Source organism: Biomphalaria glabrata, chromosome 12 (genome assembly GCF_947242115.1).
Source record: "Biomphalaria glabrata chromosome 12, xgBioGlab47.1, whole genome shotgun sequence".
In the NCBI taxonomy this organism is placed as follows: domain Eukaryota; kingdom Metazoa; phylum Mollusca; class Gastropoda; family Planorbidae; genus Biomphalaria; species Biomphalaria glabrata.
In genome coordinates this window covers 4,231,169-4,255,893 of record NC_074722.1, presented here as the reverse complement: position 1 = coordinate 4,255,893, position 24,725 = coordinate 4,231,169, and the positions used below count along the sequence as shown (strand labels likewise).

Sequence of the window (24,725 nt, the reverse complement as noted above, 5' to 3'; positions counted from 1 at the left end):
AAGCTATGCCCCTGACTAAACCGATGTAAGCTTATCTAATTCATTTAATGTAGAGCTTAAAAACAACTTGAACAGATCTCTTAAAAGAAACTTTAAATATAACTATTATTTCTAAACAGCTTAAACTTGAACATAGATGTATGTACAAACTCTAGTGAAGTGATAAATAAAATAAAAAAATCACACTGCATCTAAATCTGTTTCAAGTCTCTTGCTTGTTTTGTCTTCAACGTTCACGACAGTTATTATTAACTTAAACTACGACTGGCCACCTCTTGAATTCATCAGAATCCATTCAGCCAACACAACCAAACCATCCGCCCACTTTTTCTCATGGTCACATAAGAAACTCGCTCATAGACGCTCCATAACACTTTGAGAAGATGCGTGTTGAATGAATACGACACTAAGATTTGAAATTTTACGTGATTTTGTACAAGTCAAGTAAATTAACACATTTTTATTTAGACTATTTAACAAATAACTGTGTGCGTTTTATTTGTTACTGCATAGAAATTAATTTGCGCAAAGACCTTCCTCCAGGGAACAGTACCAGGAAAAAAAAGAAGAGGCAGACAGAGAAAGCGATGGGAGGACAACATAAAAGAATGGACGGACCTACCATTGATAGAGGTTTTAAACAAGGCAAAAGACAGTGAGGAATGGAGAAAGACGGTCGAAATCTTGATTGGTGCCCCAACGGTCCAACAGACTAAGGGATAGGTAAAAAAGGTAAAAAAGAAATTAATTACATAAATAAATTAGAGAGTATATTTGTAGACGGTCTTATAGTTGGACATTCTCTTGTTGTATTCTTGATCAAATTGTTCATTCATGGCCACAGTGAACCAGTTCTTCCAATCTCCCACTTCACCTGAGGATAACACAAGTTATTGATCTTATCAAAACAAAAAAAAAGCAAGAAAAACATTTTAAAATACTTTTTTTTTTAAAGTTTATATGATGTGTAATTATGACAATAAGTTTTGATCAGTTATGTAAGTAAATTTAAAATAGATCTAGATGGACAATAATAAATCTGTGTGATCAGAAATATTTTCACAAAATGTTTTGTTTAGCGCTATTTCATGCTTTTAGCTTTCTCAGTACGGGACAGTACACTATGATCCTATCACTTTCTCAGTACGGGACAGTACGCTATGATCCTATCACTTTCTCAGTACGGGACAGTACGCTATGATCCTATCACTTTCTCAGTACGGGACAGTACGCTATGATCCTATCACTTCTCAGTACGGGACAGTACGCTATGATCCTATCACTTTCTCAGTACGGGACAGTACGCTATGATCCTATCACTTTCTCAGTACGGGACAGTACGCTATGATCCTATCACTCTCTCAGTACGGGACAGTACGCTATGATCCTATCACTCTCTCAGTACGGGACAGTACGCTATGATCCTATCACTTTCTCAGTACGGGACAGTGCGCTATGATCCTATCACTTTCTCAGTACGGGACAGTACGCCATGATCCTATCACTTTCTCAGTACGGGACAGTACGCTATGATCCTATCACTTTCTCAGTACGGGACAGTACGCTATGATCCTATCACTTTCTCAGTACGGGACAGTACGCTATGATCCTATCACTTTCTCAGTACGGGACAGTACACTATGATCCTATCACTTTCTCAGTACGGGACAGTACACTATGATCCTATCACTTTCTCAGTACGGGACAGTACGCTATGATCCTATCACTTTCTCAGTACGGGACAGTACACTATGATCCTATCACTTTCTCAGTACGGGACAGTACACTATGATCCTATCACTCTCTCAGTACGGGACAGTCCGCTATGATCCTATCACTCTCTCAGTACGGGAAAGTACGCTATGATCCTATCACTTTCTCAGTACGGGACAGTACGCTATGATCCTATCACCCTCTCAGTACGGGACAGTACGCTATGATCCTATCACTTTCTCAGTACGGGACAGTACGCTATGATCCTATCACTTTCTCAGTACGGGTCAGTACACTATGATCCTATCACTTTCTCAGTACGGGACAGTACGCTATGATCCTATCACTTTCTCAGTACGGGACAGTACGCTATGATCCTATCACTTTCTCAGTACGGGACAGTACGCTATGATCCTATCACTTTCTCAGTACGGGACAGTACGCTATGATCCTATCACTTTCTCAGTACGGGACAGTACGCTATGATCCTATCACTTTCTCAGTACGGGACAGTACACTATGATCCTATCACTTTCTCAGTACGGGACAGTACGCTATGATCCTATCACTTTCTCAGTACGGGACAGTACGCTATGATCCTATCACTTTCTCAGTACGGGACAGTACGCTATGATCCTATCACTTTCTCAGTACGGGACAGTACGCTATGATCCTATCACTTTCTCAGTACGGGACAGTACGCTATGATCCTATCACTTTCTCAGTACGGGACAGTACGCTATGATCCTATCACTTTCTCAGTACGGGACAGTACGCTATGATCCTATCACTTTCTCAGTACGGGACAGTACATTATGATCCTATCACTTTGTGGACCTGTTAGAAACAGTAAGGGGGGGGGGGAGGGAAGAAGTGAATTCGAACTTATCGCTCAAGCCTCCTCAAGGGGACTAATTCAACTTATACCATCACATCTGTCAAGTACAATTTCTTTCCCTTGTTCGATACTAAACCTTATAATTAATTACCAAGAGTTAAATAAGTAATTTTTTTTTTGTTTATTGATTCTTGTTTTGTCAGATACAAGAAATACTTGTCTCACTTGTGAGACGAGTCACTGGTTTTTGATTCGACTTGTGACGGGTCAGAATCAGGTGTGACTTATCAAGCCTATTCTGGAGCGGCACAGTTTGCCCAAGTTCGTGCATGCATATGTATCTGTTTTAGGGCTAGCTAATAGGGCAGCTTTCTTTTTCTTTCTCTTAACCAAAGGCCAAAAGTGCTTGAGAATGTTTATTTACGTTTAATAGAATAAAATTCGCAAAATATGTATTACAATTAATTTTGTCCCCAACCATCAACGGGCATAATTGATTAGCAGAGAACAAGACTTTCATAGAGCTACTATAGCAGAGTTTCCAAAACTTTTACCATAACGGAACACTTCGGACAAAATGAGTAACTAGCGCTTTTCTTGGCTTATTTTTGTTTAGAGAAATTAATTCATGTGGTGGCCTACTAGTTAATTTTACCAATATTCAGGCCTCGCAGTTCCCTGGAACACAGTTTGGGAAACATTGTACTAAAGTAATCACCTTTCCTGTAAAAAGCGATTTTATTTCCCTTGAATAGAGCATTCACTATAGGTGGCGCTGTGCTCTCTTTTTGCTGTTTCATTTTAGTAAAATTGCAAGCGTCAGCAATTTGTTCACACAACTCTTCACTACAGCCTGTACCAAGAAACTGGTTCAACTTTTTAACTGCTTCTTCGGGATTCTAGAATAAAATGTGTACAAATGTATGCCTTTTTAAAAAAAAATGTAATGCAAGGGAGATAACTAAGTAAAAAAGAAAAAAACTCGAAAAATAATTAAAGTTTCCCCTTTCAGACCTTGACCCATGTGGCAGACGATATCAAGACCATCTGTTTTAATGGCCGACGGTTAACGAGCAGGGTGTCATGTGGCCAGCACAACGACCAACCGCCTTTACTTTCCCCAACTAAAGTCAGGTACCCATTAGAGTTGAGTGGACTCAGGGGCGCCCTGAAAATCTCGAAATTCAAAATTCCAGTCTTCACCGATATTCGAACCCAGGACCTGAGGTTCGGAAGCCAAGCGCTTAACCACTCAGCCACCGCAACCCCTTTATAAAGTCGTAGTCACTTAAAATAATAATCCATGCCATGCCATAAACGAGGTCCTTTGACCCACAAAGTCAGGCTCACCCCGTCTGCTAAATGCTGATGGAACAATCCTATTGACAGATAAAGAAGAAATCCTGAAACGCTGGGCCGAGGACTTTGAAAAGGTTCTCAATACAATGATCTATCTATCTATCTATCTATCTATCTATCTATCTATCTATCTATCTATCTATCTATCTATCTATCTATCTATCTATCTATCTATCTATTTATCTATCCATCCATCCATCCATCTATCTATCTATCTATCTATCTATCTATCTATCTATCTATCTATCTATCTATCTATCTATCTATCTATCTATCTATCTATCTATCTATCTATCTATCTATCTATCTATCTATCTATCTATCTATCTATCTATCTATCTATCTGTTTGTCCACCCATCCATTAAAACATCAATCTATCTATTAATATATGAAATTGAAGACTTAGACATATCTCTATTGAACACATAAATACTCACTAGTTTCATCTCTTCAAACACACAAGTATAGAAAGGAACATCTGGGTTGTCCTCCATTCCATTCTGCCACTCCATTAAGTAGTCAAACAGATCGCCATAGATATCTGAAGAATTCAATGTTTGATTGGTATTGTTATCTTAAGAACTGAAGTGTCTAATTTGTTTCCATAATGGGATTAATATAGAAGAAAAGTGTGTTTTTAATGTTATTGTAATGACAAAATAAAAGTTTTAAAGATGTTAAGGCTTAGGCTACATTCAGTGACGTAGCAAGGTACCCGTGGGCCCGGGTTCATTGAACCCCTTCGCGCCATGGATACTACGCCACTGCTTACATTTGCAGTCTTTGATATTCATACATTAGAAAATGTCAGCCTATTAAATGTTCTGTTTCTTAACTATACAACATTAACTCTTGATCTCCGTAATTATACTCCACGTTCTGACAGAATTGTTTATTTTTCACATTTGTATATTCTGCAATGTTATTATTAAACTTTAATAACATTTTTGTTTGTAATCAGAAAACTTACTTTTGGTATAGAATTTTTAGGAGAATGCATGCTCTTTTTATATAACACAAATAAAAGTTTATGAAACCAAAAATTAATAATTTAATTTAATGGAGTCAAATCAACCATGGTATCGTCAATTAGGAGAGAAAGAGTTAAATGACAAACTTACAGCCAACTTCTAGAAACAAATGAAAAAACTGTTCAAATGTTCCAGGATAGTTTAAAGGAACTTTATGGCTATGCATGTGATGATAAAGTGATACCAATGTATCTTTGGGGTTTCTGTTCAAAAAGATTATTTTAATTTTTTTCTCCAAGGCTTGTTTTGGTAACCATCTGAAAAGAAAAGATAAGCGTAACAAGTAACTATAGAGTTTTTTGACAATACATAAATTCTGAATATTCTGAATGAAATTATGCCAGAAAACCTAGATCTAGATTTAAGTACATGTATGGTACAAACGTTGTCGATAGCCTGCATTATATTATGTCAGAAAAGCTAGATCTTGGTATAACATTTGACTAGAGTAACACCTTTAGTAAAATCACTAAATTTAGAAAGCCTTCAGGACAGAAGGCTCAAAAGTAAAGTAGCAATAATACATAAAACACTGAACCATAATCTTCAAATACAAAAACAAAATTTAATAAAATACTCTGAAAGACACAAAGATAAAGGCACATTCCTCGTCCCATATGCTAGGACAAATTTGTACAAATACTCCTTCTTCCCTAGTGCTATTAGAGCATGGAATGGGTTGCCTGAGCTAGCCAGGAAAACCAGTGACTTGGAAGAATTTAAGTCATTGGTTAATATGCATGACTAAATGCATGAGGCGTAGGACGTAATCATCTTCTTTTTTGAAGTAACGTCTGTATTATATAAGATAAGATAAGATAACACCCATACGCATGCGTCGTCAATAGCCTGAGTGGCCTTGCCGGAAAACCTAGATCTAGCTCTAATTACCTAAATGGCACATGTGTTAGCAAGAGTCTGGGAGAAGCTCTGTCAGAGACACTGGATATCCTTGTGGAATCTAAGAAACATCTTCTGGCCTCCACCTCGTTGTCCATGTTAGCTGATCCATCCATCAGCATTTTGACTATTTCCATATTCCAGTGAAGACCTGTGGTCAAGATTTTAATGAGCTTACTGGTTGAATCAAGATTTATTTATAATCAAAAAATTACCAAGTGGATTTACAAAATTTTTGAAATGTTTTCTGAATAGACGTTTTATATTTGTGTCCTTCAGAAACAAAAGATCATCAGTAACAATAACATCGGTGTATGGAGGAGTTATAACATCAGTGAATGGAGGACTGGTTGATATCTTTATAACATCAGTGAAGGGAGGACTGGTTGACATCCTTATAACATCAGTGAAGGGAGGATTGGTTGATAAATTATAACATCAGTGAATGGAGGACTGGTTGATAAATTATAACTTCAGTGAATGGAGGACTGGTTGATATCTTTATAACATCAGTGTATGGAGGACTGGTTGATAAATTATAACATCAGTGAAGGGAGGACTGGTTGATAAATTATAACATCAGTGAATGGAGGACTGGTTGATAAATTATAACTTCAGTGAATGGAGGACTGGTTGATATCTTTATAACATCAGTGTATGGAGGACTGGTTGATAAATTATAACATCAGTGAAGGGAGGACAGGTTGATATCTTTATAACATCAGTGTATGGAGGACAGGTTGATATCTTTATAACATCAGTGTATGGAGGACAGGTTGATATCTTTATAACATCAGTGTATGGAGGACTGGTTGATATCCTTGTAATAAAATCATATCAGACACACAAAAAAAAGTGATTTACCAGTTTTTGGGTAAGAGCAAATCATGATATCGTCATCTCTTATGTTCATTGACCTAATATCTTGGACGTGTGTTCTGAAGTCGTTGTCAGCGCCTATACGGAATGGGTGGAACCAAAAATCTCCAGCATTGCCAAAATAGAAACTGTTGCCAAATCTGGAAACTCAAAGGTTTATACATCATACGAAACGGGTGGAACCAAAAATCTCCAGCATTGCCAAAATAGAAACTGTTGCCAAATCTGGGAGCTCAAAGGTTTATACATTATATAAGCGAAACGTTTGTTGGACAAATACAAATAAAATGTTAGGAGTCTTCCGTCTCCTAGGTGGCTAGGAATGATGCAGCCTATAACACTGATACAAAGTTGGACAAGATAGTTTCAAACGTAACGGGCTGATATCAAAATTAAAACAAGCAGAATACAAAAAATACTTTAAAAAAAAAAGAATTCCACAAATGCAGCCATTTTTTACAAATACTGTAAGATTTATTTCCCTTTTCGATATCAAACAAAATTATTTATATGCCACTTTTTAATACATTAATTGGTAATTTTTAAAATTGGTTCATGTTTTGTTAGGGACAATGTATAAATGTGCAAAGTTTCAACTTGTTCCGTGAATAGGAAGTGGGAGAAGTAACTCGTCCGAAATGTGTACCAGAGACATTGTGAGTTGATATCAGCTTGGTAATAAAAGTTAGGATCTCTAATTCACTGGCACTATTGTTATCTCAAATTAGGTCAATAGATATTCAGGGAAAGAGCGAAAGTAGGGTTGTTTTAGTTTAAAGTAGAACTTTATAATTGTGACCAAGAATATCTAAAAGATAGACATATTTCAGAACTTACCTGTCAGTCAGAGTAGCAAGGGGCGGGACATCGTCCATCCATTCAGGAGGAGCATCCAACGACGCTTGGTTTGACATCCTGGGAGTGTAAAGAAAAAAAGAAGTTCCCCTTTCAGACCTAGGGCAGATGATGTAAAAGTCATCTGTTTCTGTGGCCTACGGTTAACGAGGGTGTCATGTGGCCAGCACAACGACCAACCGCCTTTATTTTTCCCCAACTAATGTCAGGTGCCCATTAGAGCTGGGTGAACTCAGAGGCGCCCGAAGATCGGAAATTAAAAATCCCAGTCTTTACCAGGATTCAAACCCCGGTCTCCGGTTCGGAAGCCAAGAGCTTTACCGCTAAGCCACCGCGCCTCCTGGTAGTGTAGTTGTGATATATGTCTACCGAAATTAAATGATCTCTTGCATACTATATATAGGGCAACTAACACTATAATATGCTATTCAAGATTATATAATATGACAATTAGTAAATTATGTAGGCCCCTAGTAATATTTCGTGCTTAAAGCGTTCTCTTTTCAAGCCATGTGGTTTATAGGGCAGATGATGTAAGGGCCCATTGTTAACGAGGATGTCATGTGGCCAGTACAACGACCAACCGCCTTTACTTTTCCCAACTAATGACAGGTACCCATTAGGGCTGGACGGACATAGAAGCGCCCTATTGATGCCGAAATTAATTTTCTTTTTTTTTTTTAAACCATAGCTTTTTTTTTTAGCTTCTGAACTCACTTATCGAGCTATTTACATCCTAGGAATCCTTGAGCATTCGCCTCTTTAATTTGTTTCATTTTTGGGCTCTGCCTTTTTTTTTTTTTTTTTTTGGCTAGTGGCTTTATTGTTTTGTTTTTTCATTTATATGAGTTTAATGGTACAATTTAAATAGTTACAATTTAAACTAAATTAATTATGATGTCATCAAGCATGGAAATAAACATAGTGATATTGAAGTTGTCATAACTTTCTATCGTTACAGAATATAAAATCCTAGTCTTCGTTTATTGCTATTGGATACATTTTCAACATGTCTCTAGTATTGAGTACTTTATTTAATTTGCGTTTAAAAAAATGGTGAATGAGGATTTTTTTTTCCTTTTAGAACTAAAAATATTATAGTTACGAAAAATAAATAATTAAAAAATTAAATTCTTAAATAGTTCCTAATTCCTTTTTAAATTAAAAAAAAAGACCTAGAAATAGTATTTTCTCTATACTTGTGTACCGATCCGAACTAGATCTATGAATAAACATGTATACTGCTTCAAACAGAACAATAATTGTCTTTAGGACTTACGTTTTTTCTGGTTCCAAATAATATCTCACTGAATTACAGTTAAATTAGCTCCCAGATCAACATATGTAACAAAGTTATCAAACCCAAACTTAAGCCCAGAACGAACCAATTTCAAAACGTTTAGATGTTATCACCGGCAGCGTGAAGAATCAAGAGTGAATCATTATTTAGTCGGTTAAACTGAGACCAGCACTTTGAATGACCTATGGCCTTTGAAATAGTACACAGGCTGAGTTATCAGTCCCTTTCCGTCACCGCCCCATCTAATCCCTAATAGGTCATTTTTGTTTAAATTATATATAGTTCGTCCATCGTGGTTGGATGATGACCACTTTTGTCATCCAGGGGGCTGAGGGCTTTGCACTGGGGTTTTATGCCTCCTCATGTGGCTGGTGAGACCTATGTGAGCCCGGAATGTTCGGCTGCACACTGGGCAGGTATTTCAACTGGAGCTGTCATTGGCCTTCTCTGACCCTTTTCTTCTGCCAGCGCTGTTCACTTGTCCTCTGCGCCAGTATTCACAGAGCGATGCCATGATGCTCTGTCATGTGCTTCTGTCTCCCAGCTGGCAGGGTCAATGCTGAAGGCTTTCTGAAAAGCTTTGAGGGTGTCCCTGACGCGTTTTCTTTGTCCGCCTTGTGAGCGCTTTCCTTCTCTTTATTGGCTATACAGGAGTCGTTTAGGGATGCGACGGTTTTCGATTCTGCAGATGTGACCTGCCCATCGCAGGTAGGACTGCATCAAGATTGTGTGGATGCTTTGCAGACCCATTCTTCGAAGGACTTCAGTATCTGGTGTTTTTTCTTGCCATATGAAATTTGGTATTATTCTTAGACATGTCTTGTGGAAGTGGTTCAGTTTTTTTGTGTGCATGTTTTCTGTATACTGTCCACGTTTCTGGGGCATAGGGCAATGTAGGGAGGATGACAGCTCGATAGATCCCTAGCTTTGTGTTTGTGGTGATACCTTGTCTGTTCCAGACATTTTTAGACAGTCTGCCATATGATGCACTGCCTTGGCGATACGCAGGTCGATCTTTCCGTTTCTGGAAGGGTGCTGCCAAGATAGGTGAATCTGTCCACTGTATTTATATCATGTCCATTAATCTAGATGCTTGGATCCGAGTAGGCTTTACCTGGATTTGTTTGTTGAGATTACTGAACTATTAAATAATCATTGACAAACCTGGATAGGATATAAGAAGTGTTTAATGTTTTTTAAAAAGTTTAAAGATATTTTTTTCTTATTTGTATACATTGAGCTACGTAATAAACTTGTTTGACAACAATATCATTTTCACCAGAGGCGGTGATGGGGGATGGTCGGTGGTGAGGGTTAGAGGCGGTGATGGGGGAGGGTCGGTGGTGAGGGTGAAAGGCGGTGGTGAGGGTGAGAGGCGGTGACGGGGGAGGGTTGGTGGTGAGGGTGAGAGGCGGTGGTGAGGGTGAGAGGCGGTTGTGAGGGTGAGAGGTGGTGATGGGGCGAAAGGCGGTGGTGAGGGTGAGAGGCGGTGACGGGGGAGGGTTGGTGGTGAGGGTGAGAGGCGGTGATAAGGCGAGAGGCGGTTGTGAGGGTGAGAGGTGGTGATGGGGCGAAAGACGGTGGTGAGGGTAAGAGGCGGTGGTGAGGGTGAGAGGCGGTGGTGAGGGTGTGAGGCGGTGGTGAGGGTGAGAGGCGGTGATGGGGGAGGGTCGGTGGTGAGGGTGAAAGGCGGTGATGGGGCGAGAGGCGGTGGTGAGGGTGAGAGGCGGTGATGGGGCGAGAGGCGGTGGTGAGGGTGAAAGGCGGTGATGGGGTGAGAGGCGGTGGTGAGGGTGAGAGGCGGTGACGGGGGAGGGTTGGTGGTGAGGGTGAAAGGCGGTGATGGGGCGAGAGGCGGTGGTGAGGGTGAGAGGCGGTGACGGGGGAGGGTTGGTGGTGAGGGTGAGAGGCGGTGATGGGGCGAGAGGCGGTGGTGAGGGTGAGAGGCGGTGATGGGGCGAAAGGCGGTGGTGAGGGTGAGAGGCGGTGGTGAGGGTTAGAGGCGGTGGTGAGGGTGAGAGGCGGTGGTGAGGGTTAGAGGCGGTGGTTAGGGGAGAGGCGGTGGTGAGGGTGAGAGGCGGTGGTGAGGGTGAGAGGCGGTGGTGAGGGTTAGAGGCGGTGATGGGGCGAAAGGCGGTGGTGAGGGTGAGAGGCGGTGGTGAGGGTTAGAGGCGGTGGTGAGGGTTAGAGGCGGTGGTGAGGGTTAGAGGCGGTGGTGAGGGTGAGAGGCGGTGGTGAGGGTTAGAGGCGGTGGTGAGCGTGAGAGGCGGTGGTGAGGGTTAGAGGCGGTGGTGAGGGTGAGAGGCGGTGATGGGGCGAAAGGCGGTGGTGAGGGTTAGAGGCGGTGGTGAGGGTGAGAGGCGGTGGTGAGGGTGAGAGGCGGTGGTGAGGGTGAGAGGCGGTGATGGGGCAAAAGGCGGTGGTGAGGGTGAGAGGCGGTGGTGAGGGTTAGAGGCGGTGGTGAGGCGAAAGGCGGTGGTGAGGGTGAGAGGTGGTGGTGAGGGTTAGAGGCGGTGGTGAGGGTGAGAGGTGGTGATGGGGCGAAAGGCGGTGGTGAGGGTGAGAGGCGGTGGTGAGGGTTAGAGGCGGTGGTGAGGGTGAGAGGCGGTGATGGGGCGAGAGGCGGTGGTGAGGTGAGAGGCGGTGGTGAGGCGAGTAGCGCTGCTGTAGTGAGAGGCGTGATGGGGGCGAGAGGCAGAGCCAAGGTGAGATGCAGCCTGGTGTAGGAGAGAGAACCAATCAGAGTAGTCGGAAGCCTAGGAACACGTGGTGGTCGAGGGGTAAAGGGTTTCCAGACGTCCCGGAGTCCACTCTGAGTCCACCATGAGTCCACTCTGAGTCCACCCTGAGTCCAGTCAACTCTAATGAGAATCAGCCAGAAAAACCAATGACTTGATACCACCAGTGAATCAGCCAGAACAACCAATGACTTGATACCACCAGTGAATCAGCCAGAACAACCAATGACTTGATACCACCAGTGAATCAGCCAGAATAAACAATGACTTGATACAACCAGTGAATCAGCCAGAACAACCAATGACTTGATACCACCAGTGAATCAGCCAGAATAAACAATGACTTGATACCACCAGTGAATCAGCCAGAACAACCAATGACTTGATACCACCAGTGAATCAGCCAAAACAACCAATGACTTGACATCACCTGTGAATCAGCCATAACAACCAATGACTTGACATCACCTGTGAATCAGCCAAAACAACCAATGACTTGACATCACCTGTGAATCAGCCAAAACAACCAATGACTTGACATCACCTGTGAATCAGCCAGAATAAACAATGACTTGATACAACCAGTGAATCAGCCAAAACAACCAATGACTTGATACCACCAGTGAATCAGCCAGAACAACCAATGACTTGATACCACCAGTGAATCAGCCAAAACAACCAATGACTTGACATCACCTGTGAATCAGCCAAAACAACCAATGACTTGACATCACCTGTGAATCAGCCAAAACAACCAATGACTTGACATCACCTGTGAATCAGCCAAAACAACCAATGACTTGATACCACCAGTGAATCAGCCAAAACAACCAATGACTTGACATCACCTGTGAATCAGCCAGAACAACCAATGACTTGATACCACCAGTGAATCAGCCAGAACAACCAATGACTTGACATCACCTGTGAATCAGCCAGAACAACCAATGACTTGATACCAACAGTGAATCAGCCAGAACAACCAATGACTTGACATCACCTGTGAATCAGCCAGAACAACTAATGACTTGATACCACCAGTGAATCAGCCAGAACAACCAATGACTTGACATCACCTGTGAATCAGCCAGAATAAACAGTGACTTGATACCACCTGTGAATCAGCCAGAACAACCAATGACTTGACATCACCTGTGAATCAGCCAGAATAAACAATGACTTGACATCACCAGTGAATCAGCCAAAACAACCAATGACTTGACATCACCTGTGAATCAGCCAGAAGAACCAATGACTTGATACCACCAGTGAATCAGCCAGAACAACCAATGACTTGACATCACCTGTGAATCAGCCAAAACAACCAATGACTTGATACCACCAGTGAATCAGCCAAAACAACCAATGACTTGACATCACCTGTGAATCAGCCAGAACAACCAATGACTTGATACCACCAGTGAATCAGCCAGAACAACCAATGACTTGACATCACCTGTGAATCAGCCAGAACAACCAATGACTTGATACCAACAGTGAATCAGCCAGAACAACCAATGACTTGACATCACCTGTGAATCAGCCAGAACAACTAATGACTTGATACCACCAGTGAATCAGCCAGAACAACCAATGACTTGACATCACCTGTGAATCACCCAGAATAAACAGTGACTTGATACCACCTGTGAATCAGCCAGAACAACCAATGACTTGACATCACCAGTGAATCAGCCAAAACAACCAATGACTTGACATCACCAGTGAATCAGCCAGAACAACCAATGACTTGACATCACCAGTGAATCAGCCTAAACAACCAATGACTTGACATCACCTGTGAATCAGCCAGAACAACCAATGACTTGATACCACCAGGGAATCAGCCAGAACAACAAATGACTTGATACTTCCATTGAATCAACCAGAATAACCAATGAATAAGTGCTTAGAGTATTTAATGCCTTTAACTCTAGCTAGTGTAATATGCCAGATAAGCACATGGGGGAGACTATATTTTTGTATAATGTATAATGAAATAAAGATGTGGTCGTCGAGGAACCAACAATGCAAAAGAGGCACTTGGCCAGATTAAGTACAGCTGAAAAGCCAAATAATTATTTTGTCAGCCAAAATTGTACGATTACACAGAACAAAGTAGAAAATGTCAGCGTCTCGTCTAATGATTACTCTACTTAGTAAAAGTGATCATGAACTCTTCCAAATAAAGATAAAAATACACGCTGTGGAACTGAAATTTGTGGCCATCCTATAAGAATACAACTTTTAAACCCAACCAGCAGGGTGTAAAAAAGAAGCTATGCTAGTAGCCCCACCTAGCCTCCTACCAGTGCTCTTGCTATTACCAATTAGAACTGACTGTGATTAATCTAGATGCACACGTCATCTCAGATTTCCACGTGTGCTTTTGTTTAGGCCTAGATAATTAGTTGCAGTAGGCAAGTCTGCTTCCAAACAGGGTCACGTTTTTTTCAGTGAACCACAGCGGTGAACAAGGGTCATCGGGAAATAATAAAGCCAAAAAAAAAAGGAGACTTTAGCATTGAGTAGGGACACCGCTTTTTAAAGGGGCTGAACAGTTACCAAAATGGCAACTAACTTCAAAGTAGGTTTAGAATTTGCAAGATTAAAAAGACGTTCAACATTGAAGAGGGGCCAAACATGTTATCAATTTTTAATAATATGATTGACTATATGTAGAGATAAATTGTTTGTTGTTCTTAATGACTGAGCTGGAAAGGCGGGGGTCCTTTTTTTCACGAGCGCCATTGGTAATATAAAAAAATAATCATTTATTATCAAAGTATTGGTTAGGCTATCATGGTGGATCCCACCACGGCCATCAGGCCAACTGATCAATTCGTTGGAAGCATGTATTTCGACTTTATGTTAAATGAGCATAATGAATTTAATTTAAAGTTTTGAATAAACAGAAGTTATGTTTCAAAACAAGGGTTTTTTTTATTGTTTTTTTTTTTTACATTGGGCTCTTTTGGTTTCTAGACAGACGTTATTTTCTTGTCATTTTTTTTTGTCTAGTTCAGTGATGCTGACAACTAAGAGGGTGAACAAATTTGGCAAAGTCGTAATATTTGTTGTATTAAGAAAAAAAAGTCCACCTTTCAGACCTTGTGGTCTATAGGGCAGATGATGTAAAGGTCATCTGTTTTTGTGGCCTACGATTAACGAGGGTGTCATGTTGCCAGCACAACGACAAACCACTTTTACCTTTCCCCAACTAATGTCAGGTGCCCATTAGAGCTGGGTGGATTCAGAGGCGACGAAGATCCAGACCCCGTTTCGGAAACCAAGCGCTTTACCGCTCAGCCAGCGCGCCTTCTAATAAATGAGTTAGCCTGTTATAGGTTAAGTTTAATCGGGAATTTGACGAGACTATAGATAGACTATTTTAGACGGAACTAGGGAATTATGGGATATTACCCGGATATGGAATGATGGGATAATTTGACAGTTACAGTAAGGACTCACTCTTTAATGGCGTATAAATGACATCAATCTAGTAGTACTGTTGACATATGGACTGTGCCCCTTCGTTCTATGGATTAAATACTATTTATCAAGTTATACAGTTTTTATCAAGTCATTCATACAATTTAATATATATGTTGTCTGGTTTTAAACCGAACTCCATGAGTTAGTAAGAAAAACTTCATTATAGACCTAGATCTACTTTATAATTATTACTAAAACAACCACAACAACCCTTACCAAAATTAAACTAATGCGACGGATGACACTGTGAATTGTAACCCACTAGCTTAGTGACGCACTATAGTTGACGGACTTTGAACGCGACATGTTAGTGACGACATGTGTATTGGGAAATTGTGGACGTCAATTATCGGCTGCTGTCGCTTGACTCTAATGGTGACTTCATCATTTGATGACAGAGACTCAACATTGCCCCTATTCTGTATTAAATTAAGGTATTTTGGATATCATTGTGGACTCAAGCGATTTCTAATTACTTGTGAAGTGGTCGTACACGCAAGTTCTCGTGTCTAATATATTATATTATATATTATAAGCCAATTTTTTTTTTTAAAGATTTTTTTCAATGTACACTATTAAATCACATTTTTGTCATAGTAAAAAAAAAATGAATATTTAAAAAAAACAACTTTTTATTCTTCTATCGAGCTGAAATTTCGCTCATAAGCTCGAGCTGCATGACAACTCATAAGCTCGAGCTGCATGACAACTCATAAGCTCGAGCTGCATGACAACACATAAGCTCGAGCTGCATGACAACACATAAGCTCGAGCTGCATGACAACTCATAAGCTCGAGCTGCATGACAACTCATAAACTCGAGCTGCATGACAACACATAAACTCGAGCTGCACGACAACACATAAACTCGAGCTGCATGACAACACATAAACTCGAGCTGCATGACAACACATAAACTCGAGCTGCATGACAACACATAAACTCGAGCTGCACGACAACACATAAACTCGAGCTGCATGACAACACATAAGCTCGAGCTGCATGACAACTCATAAGCTCGAGCTGCATGACAACACATTGTATTACGATTTCAGGACGGTCACAGCCATTTATTATTAACTCTTTCTCTCCTAATCGACGATACCATAATTTGACCTCATAACATTAAATTAATGTTTAATTGTATAAACTTGACTGTGTTATATAAAAAGAACATGCATTTCCCTTTAATTCTATACCAAATACAACATTTTCTGATAACAAACGACAAAACTATTGAAGATTAATCATAACAGGGGAGTGAAATATTAATGAGCAAGATGAATTATTCCTTTGAAACGTGGACAAATAATAAGGAGAGACAGAGTTAAACGTATGGGTACATACTGTTATAAGTCCAGCGTTCCATTTGAAGAGATTCAGGGGAACTAACTATTATACCCCGCTGACGCCGTAACTGTGTATCACTAATAACCCTTTTTATGGTTAAAAAACATGTATAAAGGAAAGTTGATAATACAATGAATAAAATCGTTTTCTATTATACACCATTTGTGTTGTGACATCGAATCCTCATCTCAGCTTGCAGGCACTTATATCTCTATTAATAACTATTGTTAAAGAATTGTGAAAAGCAGATTGTTTACTATATTATTTCAACATCATGAAGGAATTGATTGTTTTTCAAAGTGTTATTTATATTGTTAATATTAATTTTGTATTTCTTGAGACTAGTTAATTAATAGAAAACAACGGCAATAACAGGTTGTATTTAAATATGTTAACAAACCTAGCCACCAAAAGTATGACACTAAAGCTGAGATGTCTGAGCCGTCGCGTCTGAGCGTATACTTGTATTAGCCCAACTGTAGACAGTTATACAATTGCATAGTAGTTCGTTCATGGCTACAATTAACCAGTTCTTTTAATCTCCCACTTCACCTGGAATAAATATAAGTTATAGATTTTATCAAAATACTTATTTCATATAGAAAGAGCTACTAAAATGGGAAATGTTTAAAAGGGAAATAACCTTCGATAACTAAAGAGTTGCGTATGTTTGTGACAGTACTCTCCCCTCATTCTAAGCTCGCATACGTAAGCTATTTCATTGGTTGTTGAATCTCTTAAGAAGATTTGTTCCACATAAAATCTAGAGCAGGGGTGGGCAAATTACGACCCGCGGGCCACATGCGGCCCACCGAAGTGTTTTATGCGGCCCGCCGACGCTTAAAGAAACCAGGTGTTCCCACACATTACACATAAAAATGCAAATATATTTATATAAATAATTGTAAATATCTACAGATCTAGAAATAATTTAAACTTCTGATTCTTATCACTTATCATGAATAGGCTAAAGAAACATTGTCTTTAAACGTCATTCTAAAAAGTTTAAAGTAAACGAAGATTATTCTTAATGGCAATATTTCGAATCATTCAGTGAAAGACAAACACAAGCCAGTATTTATTCAATTCTATCAAAAACTGTGTTAAAAGTGTTGGGTCGGCTTGTACAACATGGCAAGTGTAACAACTAATGGAGCTCGTGCTTTGACTAAGAAAAACAGGCTTTTTAATCAAATAGATCACAGGGCCAGACTTAGGCATAGACAAAGTGGTTAGGGTCACCAATTGCACTGACTTTCTTCCTATTATATTAGAGAAGCAATAGCGAAACTTGTCCCCAATGTTATTGTTGAAGTACAATAGGTTTTTAATAAATTGAATAATTTTACTGTTGTCGCTTTTTTTATTTTATTTTATTTGAGGCCACCAAATTCACTTTGCCAAGGGCCTCCAATTATCTGCCGGCCATGACTGGCAGTTCCGAGAAATATTTAAAGATTTGGAAACAAAATATTCCGATTTTCGGTAACACAGTAGTATCCGCTGGCATAGAATATGGAATCTCAAGGAAGAAATAGTTAGGTTCATTGAAGGACATTGACTGTGACTTTGTTACTAATATTTCTAATGAAGAGTTGAAGACAGACTTCATGTTTATCATTGGAGGCATTGCAATGTTTTGTTTGCAAATGAAATGTATGTGCATCTTAAATCTTTTCAAACAAAGTTATTCCACTTCTTGAGGCAGCGAGTGAAATCGGGTCTTATCATTTTCCTTAGCTGAAAGGTGAAACTATTTCTAGTGAAATGAATGAAATTACAAGACTTATTTGGCTTCCTTGATTGTGAAGTTTGAAATCAAATTTTAAGACGTCAAGAACTTGGAACTAGCTTTCAATACCATCAGCTCACAATTTAATGCAGATTTAGCTCCAGATGACATACCTCCAAGCAAATTATGACCTGAAAGAGTAATTCCAGTGAGTTCTTCCACAGAAGTTTCATGACTGAACAGAAGGCTCAAAAGTAAAGTAGCAATCATACATAAAACACTGAACCATAATCTTCAAATACAAAAACAAAATTTAATAAAATACTCTGAAAGACACAAAGATAAAGGCACATCCCTCGTCCCATATGCTAGGACAAATTTGTACAAATACTCCTTCTTCCCTAGTGCTATTAGAGCATGGAATGGGTTGCCTGCGCTAGCCAGGAAAACCAGTGACTTGGCAGAATTTAAGTCATTGGTTAATATGCATGACTAAATGCATGACGCGTAGGACGTAATCATCTTCTTTTTTGAAGTAACGTCTGTATTATATAAGATAAGAAGACTGCCAGAAGCTGTATTCCCATACTTAAGAAAACTTTGCTGCGAAGCTATCACATTATTCGGAACCTAATTCATCTTTGAACACGCTTTATTTCGTTTGTTTGAAATTATGAAGTGTTAGAATAGCTGTTGATTTAGACTTAATAGATCTCAATAATGAATAATAAGTCTTAAGACTATAAAAAGGGTGTACTTGATGTTCCTGCAGTTAAAAACATATTGTTTGCCGCAAATGTATTGATTAAAACCACTAAATATTGACCTAACTCACTTATCAGATTCCCACTAGAAACAGAAATTAAACACCTCCACGTGGCTCACAAACAAATTCGGAACAACCTCATTCATAATAGTGCATAGAAGCTTTTGGTAAAAAATGTTTAACATTTATAATACTGCTACTTTCAAGTGCAAATATTTACTCCCATAACTTCTACCAGGATCTACCCTCTTCAAATGCAGACTGTCTAAATAGTTGTTAACTGCATCATTTTTTTTTGATAATCAAAGTTATTGATATCACATGACCAGAAAACAGGGAGTGCGTTTCAACCCTGACCACATGTTGAAAGTTTTACAAATTTTAATTAAACTTTTTAGTTAGTAACTAAAATTTTTTTTATTAAACTACAATTTTAACTAGACTTTTTTTTTCTAGTTAAACAATGGCCTTTACTAAATTTTTTTAGTTAAAGTAAAAGTTTCTAACTTTTTAGTTAACTTTTGCCCATCACTATACATTCGTGGTGAAATGTTATGATTTAAAAAGACAATAACAAAATTTAAAAATTTTTTCGTAAAATTAGTTCAAGAAATTGCTAACTGTTGTTGTAATTCCTCAATTGGGAGTAAAAAAAAAAATGGAAGCGGCCCGTCAGTCCACACATTTTTTTAATGCGGCCCTCGGTAGAAAAAGGTTGCCCACCCCTGATCTAGAGGATAAAAAAATGTGCATGCATCATCTCAGCAGTAAAAGAATTTCTTTACTAAGCAGACATTGTTTTCTGCATTTAATAGCAGAAGCATTAACTTTGTATGGCCTCCTTCAGTTGCCAAGCGACTATGGATCATCTCATGGAAATGAGTGCCTGGGCAATTGCTGTGGTCGGAACGATGTCGCCCAGACATCAGTTCCCCCCTCTCCGCGCAGCTGATGTATCCAAAACAACGGCAGTACCGATACAGTTTGGGGTCAGCGGCGTCGCAGGTTCTGCCAGGATGTAGCACTGGGTGCTGCAAACTGCCTTAGGGTGGCCAGCTCCTGATTTTTCCTCAGGGTTGACTCCCGAAGCCTCTCCAATAATTGGGTATAGCTGCAAGGCAACAGAGGTTTGAATTCAGAGTTTTCCTTCTCCTAGGTGGGTAGCCAGCCATGGCTAACGAGCCCCTCCTGCCCGAAGCATTTTATAGGTAGTGGAGTGGAGTGCTTACATCCATTATCACTTCCGGCAATGACAACCTTGCTACGAAACCAGCATTAACTTTAACATTAATGAATTACGATTATTTTGTAAGGCAGAGAGAGGTATCGATGTGAAGAAAACAAGGAAAAAAAATTTAAAAAAACTTAAAAAAAAACAACAAAGCGTACTTGTATCAAATAGTTTGAATCAGTCATGTAATTATTGTAATAGAGCTAGACTAACAATTAAAAAGCATTTATAAAATAAAAAAAGGGGGAACGACCTGAATTCGAATTCATGGCTCAAGCCTTATCAGGCTTCTCAAGCCAACACGGTAACCACTCTACTACAGGAGAGCTTATGAACACGGAAGATTGTAGAGTCATCTATTGTTTCTATAGTCTCGTCCTATTTTTCAGGTTTGTTTTCACTAGGACTTAGACTTCGCCCTATAAAGGGGACTTCAGTCAATTGCAATTTCTTTCCTTGATGGCTGCCTGGTCGTGCGGTTTGCGCGCTGGACTGTCGTTCAGATTTATCGATGGTCCCGGGTTCAAACCATACCCGCTCCCATCCCCGTCGTCCTGCGGGAGGTTTGGACTAGGAAGTAATTATCTTCAACTCTGAAGGAACATCCGAAACATGTAAAACAAACAGAAACTTGATTGATATACCAAACACAATAGATTATTACCAATAGTTAATTAACTAATTTGTAATAATGTGCATCAGCAGGAGGGGGTCATGTCACGTTCTAAAACAGGTCAATATGCACAGCATCTAGGCTCTTCTTACACAGAGACTACTACGCTGGCTCGGTCATGTCACTCGCATGCCAGATGGAAGAATCCCTAAAGACATCCTATACGCTGAGTTTACAGAGGGAGTCAGACCCAAGGGCCGCCCAAGACTAACCTACAGAGATGTCTGTAAGCAAGACAAGAGAACCACGGGCATCGACTTAAGTGTGTGGGAGGAGATAGTCCAAGACCTGGACAGCATGGAGACAGACTGTACGTGCTGGTACGAACTTCGCCCAGTGCAAAAGAAAAGATGCTGCATCAGTCAAAAGAAAGAAGAATACGAAAGCTGCACTGTCAAACTAGCTCTAAGACATGTATGTGAGCAGGTCAGGCAGGCGCTGAGTGAGAGATACCTATTCTCTTCTGCTCAACATTAAAATTTACCAACAGTAGGCAGATGTTAGCGCTACTGGGTGGGCTCAATCTACGACCGAGGGGCTAGAGTCGCCTAAATAACCAGACATACTAATCTATACTAACTAAGAAGAAGCAATAACGAAACTTTAGTTTAGGATAAATAAACAAAACGAAACTTTATTTACATAAAAATAAAATCAATAATAAAAAATATAATATATACACTAACTTGACTAACCACTACTACTGAACCCATCAACTAACTAAAACCCTCTAAATCTACACCACTACAAACACTAACAAACTAACCAAACCGACTATCTAACACAAACTGATCAAACCAACTAATGAACTATAGTATACTATCTAACTAAATCACTACAACTACTACACTAGACCTAGATCTACACAAACACACTACAATAAAATAGTCTAGATCTACAATATCCTACTACTATAAACAACTCATAACTAAAACTAAAACAAGAACATCTTAGTATTCACTAAGAACAGAAACAGACTATAACTAACCACTAATGTCTAAGGCAACACTACACTAGTCACTACAGAAACAAAATATGAAAATAACACTAGATTTCCTAGCCTAGATCTACACTCTACAGCAGCAATAACACAGCAGTAATATTCAGCAGCTATATTCAGCAGCTAAAAGCAGCAGTTAAAAGCAGCAGTAACAATAGCAAACTTACAGGCCGTCCCAGGTACAGAATAATAAAATAATTAGACGACAGACCACAAAGATCTTCAGCTGTCACACAGACAGATATGGTAATGACCACTGGTCAAATGTATACTCAACTGTTTTAAGACAGCAAGTAGTACATCACTTTTATACTATCCAGCACTAACCTATATAAATATGCGGAAGTACAATTATAAAATCTGACACTAACCTATAAAAATAAAATATATAAAAATAGATCTAACCTATATAACAAAAATACATATAAAACTAGCTCAGAGAGCGCAAGCTCACATGTATATACATGCACTAATTGTGGCAAACTCTGACGCTCCAGAATTGGCTTGATCAGTCACACCAGATTCTGCCCCGTCTCAAGACGAAACCAAAGCCATTGATTCCGAGACACAAGGAGCCATATATATTAATATATTTGCTTCATGTGTTGTCATAGTCAACATTTGTACAGAAAATGACCAAAAGGATAAAATAACTAGAAGAGCTTGCATACTGAAACTCAGTACTCAACTCAATCAAAAACTCTACAATAAAACATGTGTTTGTTAAGAAGTCCTTTAAGCATTGAATGTCATGACATTACCATGACTACTTTTAAGAACTTATAACTGAATTGAGTGTCTTGACACGCCTCAAAAGTAGTCCCAGGGTCAACACAGGAATTCCTTTTTAAAAATTTAGCAATGACGATTTGATTAGTTTTTTTTTTTAGGGGTCATACTAAATCTAAGGAAGGGGCCGGTGGAGACTATCGTCCTATTCTTGAACCCGTGCCCTCGAGAACCACTGTGCCAGTGTTATTAACGAATAATCCTTTTGATCAGAAGTATTAATGTGTCCCGTATTAGTCCCCTCCCCCCCTCTCTCCTTTATTACACCATGTCACTCTGCCACGTGACTCAACATTTCTTAGACTAGTAGGAACCAGTTTTTACCCGTTAGTGCTGCTGTTCTAAATGAACCATCTTCTGCATCAGTGTTTCTCAAACGTGTTCTAGTGGCACCCGCTTAAAAGTAAAGTTCCCCTTTCAGACCTTGTGGTTTATAGGGGAGTTGATGTAGAATGCCAGTAGGTCGACTTCCACAGGACATTCTGTATGGCGATCTAATAGAAGGCAAGAGAGCCGCTGGTAGCCCACTTTTAAGGTATACGGATATATGCAAACGCGACATGAAGCTCTTCAAAATCGACACTAGTAGCTGGAAAGAGATGGCACTGGATAGATCCACAGCGAGAGAGAGCATAAAGGATTGCAGATGTCATACACAACAGAAGCAGAAAGAAGGGTGAAATGCAACGGCGCCTTGTGATTACAGATGCCCAACCTGCGATCGCAGCTGTGTATCAAGGATTGGCCTCTTTAGTCACACAAGAAGTTGCAAATGGAAAAGATCGTCTCTCGAGACGTAAAATGCCACAGAGAGAGAGAGAGAGAGAGAGTGATGTAAAGTAAAGTAAAGTTTCCCTTTCAGACCTTGCTATCTATGGGGCAGATGATGTTAAGCTCATCTGTTTCTATGACCAACGGTTAACGTGAAGGGTGTCATGTGCCCAGCACAACTATGAACAGCCTTTACTTTCCCCAACTAAAGACAGGTACCCACTAGAGCTGGGTGGACTCAGAGGCGCCCGAAAATTCCAAAATAAAAAATTAAGTCTTCACCAGGATTCGATCCCCGGACCCCGGTTCGGAAGCCAAGCGCTTTACCGCTCAGCGCCCGCTTATACCAAACAAATTACTTTCGCGCGCTTCTCAGCCAGCAAGGGGATCTGGAAAAACTCCAAAAGTGCCAAGCGTTTCAAGCTTGTACTTGCATTTTGAGCTCCAAAAACATCTTCTACTAGTGTCAACATCCACTTTTTCAAAAGCTTAAATAAAAATCCACTTGTTAATAAAATACTACTAAGCTTGGCTTACGAACCTGGGGTCCTGGGTTCGAATCTCGGTGAAGTCTGGAATTTTTTATTTCGGGATTTTATTGGGCGCTCCTGAGACCATTCAACCCTAATGAGTACCTGACTTTAGTTGAGGAAAGTAAAGGCGGTAGGTCGTTGTGCTGGCCACATGACACCCTGCTCGTTAACCGTTGGTAAAAGAAACAGATTACCTTAACATCATCGGTCCTACCTACGGTCTGAAAGGGAAATTTTAACTTAATTTTTTAATTTAATTTATCTAACCTTGTTTTTTAAGTCATTTTTACTTTATAAATAATCAAATATATAGAAAATATATATTCGCAATGGAAAAACAAAAGATTGTTAGTCCTTGAAAAATAAATGGGAAGATAATACCACCGCCTTCTCACGCCAGTAAGCACGTGACAATTCCCACCAAAGTAGGACACGCCACAATTTAAGAAGCGCTTTTATACATTATTCATTATTACATCACAAAGTTTCATTCATATGCAACATGATATAATACAAACGGAATGTCACAATGACTTTTATTGGGCTGTTCGAATAAAAAAAAAGAGCGCTAAATTTTGTTTATATATTTATAGATTTATATCTAATCCAACAATAGAAAAACCTAACATTCTAGACTATTCTAGAGTCTAGACTCTAGACTATGAGGTTTACACTGAATTTTTTTTTAACTGTAGGACTATTCAGTCACTTTTCGGTGTTACTGCCAGTGGTTTAAAAAGATCGAGGTTATACCACGAAGTCGGGCACTAG

The 24,725-nt window shown here is 39.6% G+C and overlaps 1 protein-coding gene across 1 annotated transcript; it reads right to left on the bottom strand.

The window, feature by feature from the left end:
• Positions 1-86: 86 nt before the first annotated feature.
• LOC106059454 (sulfotransferase 1B1-like) lies at positions 87-9,064 on the bottom strand. Its single transcript, XM_056006660.1, has 9 exons — positions 8,856-9,064; positions 7,559-7,636; positions 6,707-6,861; positions 5,834-5,993; positions 5,033-5,199; positions 4,349-4,452; positions 3,270-3,450; positions 751-874; positions 87-522 (listed from the first exon to the last, which is right to left on the bottom strand). The coding sequence occupies exons 2-8, from the start codon at positions 7,633-7,635 to the stop codon at positions 762-764; spliced, it is 957 nt and encodes a 318-aa protein (XP_055862635.1). The 5' UTR covers position 7,636; positions 8,856-9,064; the 3' UTR covers positions 87-522; positions 751-761.
• Between the last annotated feature and the right edge of the window lie 15,661 nt (positions 9,065-24,725).